The sequence below is a fragment of the Sinocyclocheilus anshuiensis genome, unplaced genomic scaffold, assembly GCF_001515605.1.
Source record: "Sinocyclocheilus anshuiensis isolate Anshui unplaced genomic scaffold, SAMN03320099.WGS_v1.1 scaffold1056, whole genome shotgun sequence".
NCBI lineage: Eukaryota > Metazoa > Chordata > Actinopteri > Cypriniformes > Cyprinidae > Sinocyclocheilus > Sinocyclocheilus anshuiensis.
In genome coordinates this window covers 172,127-175,743 of record NW_015551059.1, presented here as the reverse complement: position 1 = coordinate 175,743, position 3,617 = coordinate 172,127, and the positions used below count along the sequence as shown (strand labels likewise).

At 41.1% G+C, this 3,617-nt stretch overlaps 1 protein-coding gene across 1 annotated transcript in view; it reads right to left on the bottom strand.

The window, feature by feature from the left end:
* Positions 1–1,325: 1,325 nt before the first annotated feature.
* The window catches only part of tcf25 (TCF25 ribosome quality control complex subunit), an 83,072-nt gene continuing 80,780 nt past the window's right edge, over positions 1,326–3,617 (bottom strand). The window contains exon 18 of the mRNA XM_016451811.1: positions 1,326–1,397. Coding sequence (XP_016307297.1) covers positions 1,344–1,397 — 54 coding nt within the window. The 3' untranslated portion in view covers positions 1,326–1,343. The remainder of the gene's footprint in view (positions 1,398–3,617) is intronic.

Sequence of the window (3,617 nt, the reverse complement as noted above, 5' to 3'; positions counted from 1 at the left end):
AATACTTTCCGTACCCACTGTGTATATATATATATATATATATATATATATATATATATTTAAATAATAAAAATTTTTTTTGTTATTGAATACATTTGGGCAAAATCTCGTGATATAAAACATGAAGCGTAATGCACAGGATATGTGAAACCGTATATTATTTACACACGGCAAATGCTAAGACGCTTCTCCGCTCTTGAAACACACAAAAAAACATTCGCCTTTATAGACATGGTGTTTCTTGAGTAGAAAATGCTGTACTTATTTAAACATCAGTTCTTTATTTACCCTTGTATCGTGAACAAGCAGAGATCTGTCTCCAGATTGCACACGGCACTTAATTTTGAATGGAGGCGGGTGGAATTATGAGGTTTTGCTGACTGTTTGAGGATCCAATGGCGTTACGAGGTTTAGTCTCAAGCTCTTTTGAATGCTTTTCGTTGGTTAAATATTTGTAAAAACCCACAAACAGATGTAAAGATGACCAATAGCATTGATTTAAAATACTAATAATAATGAAATATAATAGAAATAGAAAGTTTTGATAATTTTCCACGGCACACCTGACAACCTGTCACGGCTTACTAGTGTGCACAGTGGTTGGGAAACACTGCTTATACATTAACGTTATACATGTGTTTTTTACTTTTGCAGCCTACAGCTAATTCACAAGTGGCACCAGTCTGTTTTGGGCTATGCCTGTTTTTGATCTTTTCCTGCCGCCTGAGTAAAGTAAGATTAAATATCATTTTAAACTTGATTTAGCTGGCTATTTTTTCTAATACTGACAATGGTCCACAAAGGCAGCTTGTCTTAGTCAAAGTATAGTCCCATTTCATAACTCTCTTTTACACTTTGGAGAATTTTCGACTGACATACCGGATAGCACTGATGAACTATCACATGATCTTAGCTTTAAAAGCTAAAGGTATTGGATAAATAGTATAAACTACATGTGTGTTACAACGATTACTATGTATTGGATTTAATTCAGTATGTCATCGCGCTACAGGTTGCAGTCAGGACATCTTGAAATTTGGACTGAGCCAGGCAAGCTGTTTCTGCTTATTTCCAGACTTTACATTAAACTAACCAGCTTCTGGCTGTAGCTTTATGTTTACTGTTTAGACTTGAGAGATCTTCTAATAAATCTTGGTAAGAATGAGCAAATAAGCACATTCCCTAAAATGTTAAACTTCTTCAAATTTCAGTTGGTACACTTTTGTTTTAAAGGGTAGTGGTTGTCAAAGGGTAGTGGTTAAGTCAACACCCAATACTTATTCCTTATTTTAATCTGTCTGTCCCATTGTCGTCCCAAGATCATCATATTCAGCCAGATTCAGTCAGTATCCAGACCAGATGGTGGACCTGCACCCTGAGATGACCACAACGCAACCCTGAATGTCAGCAAAGACCACAACAATTGAACATCACAAATTGACAGCCATCAGCACAGATCCTCAGCAAAGATCACGAGAACCACTATCTCTATACAGACCCCTATGGCCAGCAATGAACAGGTCAAGCCAGGAGCTGCTAGAACCACAATTCAGTTTTATCATGCTTACAGTCACTGCTAAGTCAGTCTTCCACTACTGGCTAAACGGCGGCCCTGCTGGACAGACTACAACTTCTCCTCCCACCAAATGCTGGCATGACATATCTCTCATATATCTTCAAGCAGGAGGAGCTGAATGAAAAAATCTTAATGACATCAGTCCACAATCTGACTAGCGATGCAGCCTGAAATCATAATCACACCATCTTTGTTCATTTGGCCAGAGGACAGCTGAGCCGACTGTGCCTGGATTCTCCCAAGGTTTTTTTTCTTCTTCCCCTATTTCAGTTACCTGGTGGAGTTTGGGTTCCACTGTCACCTCTGGCATGCTTTGTTGGGATTTAAAAGACACTAAATATTCAGTAATACTAAATAAAACTAAATTGATGACATCACTGTTTTCTCCAGAGCTGCTTTATTGCTGAATGAACTTTGTGGCATATGAATTTTGCAACATTTTCACTGATATTGAGCTGCATTAAAGGGTTAGTTCACCCAAAAATGAAAATTAGACTGTTTTACTCACCCTCGAGGCTGTCACAAATTCAGCCTCTGTGGCTCCCTCTGATCACCACCAGAGGGAACCAAGTACTGAGCTATCCCTTCGGACTCCAGTTCCCACAATGCCCCATGCCAGAGACTAATCACCTGCACAGGTGTTTCCTATTGCCCGGTCTATTTAAACTGTGCCTTCCCTGCTCTCATTGCGAAGTCTTGTTTTGCCTTGCAGACATTTCTGAGCGTTTTCCCTGTGTTGAATATCTGTTGATTACCTGGACTGTTTACCCGTTTACGATTGCTTGCTGCCTACCTATTCTGACCCTGCCTGCCTTGTTGATTCATGCCATTGTTTGTCTGCCGCCTGCCTCGACCCTGATTACGAACACTGTTTACGATTCTGCCCAGCCTTCATTGTGTCTGACGCCAGTTTACGATTTATGCCTGTATGACCTGCCTTGTGAGCTAATAAAGCTGCACATGGATCCTAACGCCATTGCCTCTTTGTTACAGAGGCATCCTAGGTGTATATTAATTTCTTCTTTCAGACGAATCCAATAAAGGCCTCCTGTAGTGAATCCATGCATTTTTGTAAGAAAAATATCCATATTTCAAACGTAATAAACAATTTTCTCTCACTTTCGTTATCTGTCATACGCGGAAGTCGTTCCGGCGGATGACGCAGCACGTCTGTGCAGCGCGTGCCTCTGAGATATGCTAGTCTCGCGAGTTTGTTTATAGGAGCAAAAGGAAGCGGTTTCCTTACTTTAGCAAAGGAAAACCAGTCTCCTCTTGGTTTATATCGAAATCCTCCGACATTTTTCTTTGCAAATCCTCGGTTTGTACTTCTAATTCATAACCAGCGTTTTGTTTTGTTCTCTCTCCGCGTTCGTCACTAATCACGCAATGCCGACATCTTACGTCATCCGCGGGAACGGCTTCCGCGTATGACAGATAACGGAAGAGAAAAGTGTTTATTACTTTCGAAATATGGATTTTTTTTAACAAAACTGCATGGATTCACTACAGGAGGTCTTTATTCACCCCAAACCCCCCCCACCCCCCCGGAGCGGTGTGAGGCACGTTTATTATGGATGCGCGCGCTTTATTTGACGGATGTTTGAATCACTTGTAAATAAACTGCACTTGGGTTCTTCACTACGCTCGCCTTCAGTGGACTAACTCGTTACAGAATACACGACCCTAAAAATGAACCCAGCAGATCGTCTTGTTCGCCTTTGCCAAGGAAACCGGGCCATAGAGAATTACGTGGAGGACTTTTGTGGACTTTATCACCATGTAGATTTTAATGTAACATTCCTTAAGGACATTTTTCGTTATGGTTTGGGAAACAATTTATCTCGTTTAATGCCACGCAATACCCCTCAATGGACTCTTGAAAAATACATAGACTTTGCTCTGCAGTTGAGTGGATCTGCTTTCACTGTGGGTGTCATGGAGAAGGAACATGACACTTCCCAAAAGTCTGCTCACGTCATGCCTGCCAAGCCACAGCCTGCTAACGTCACGTCTACTACACCAAAGCCTGCTAACGTCTCGT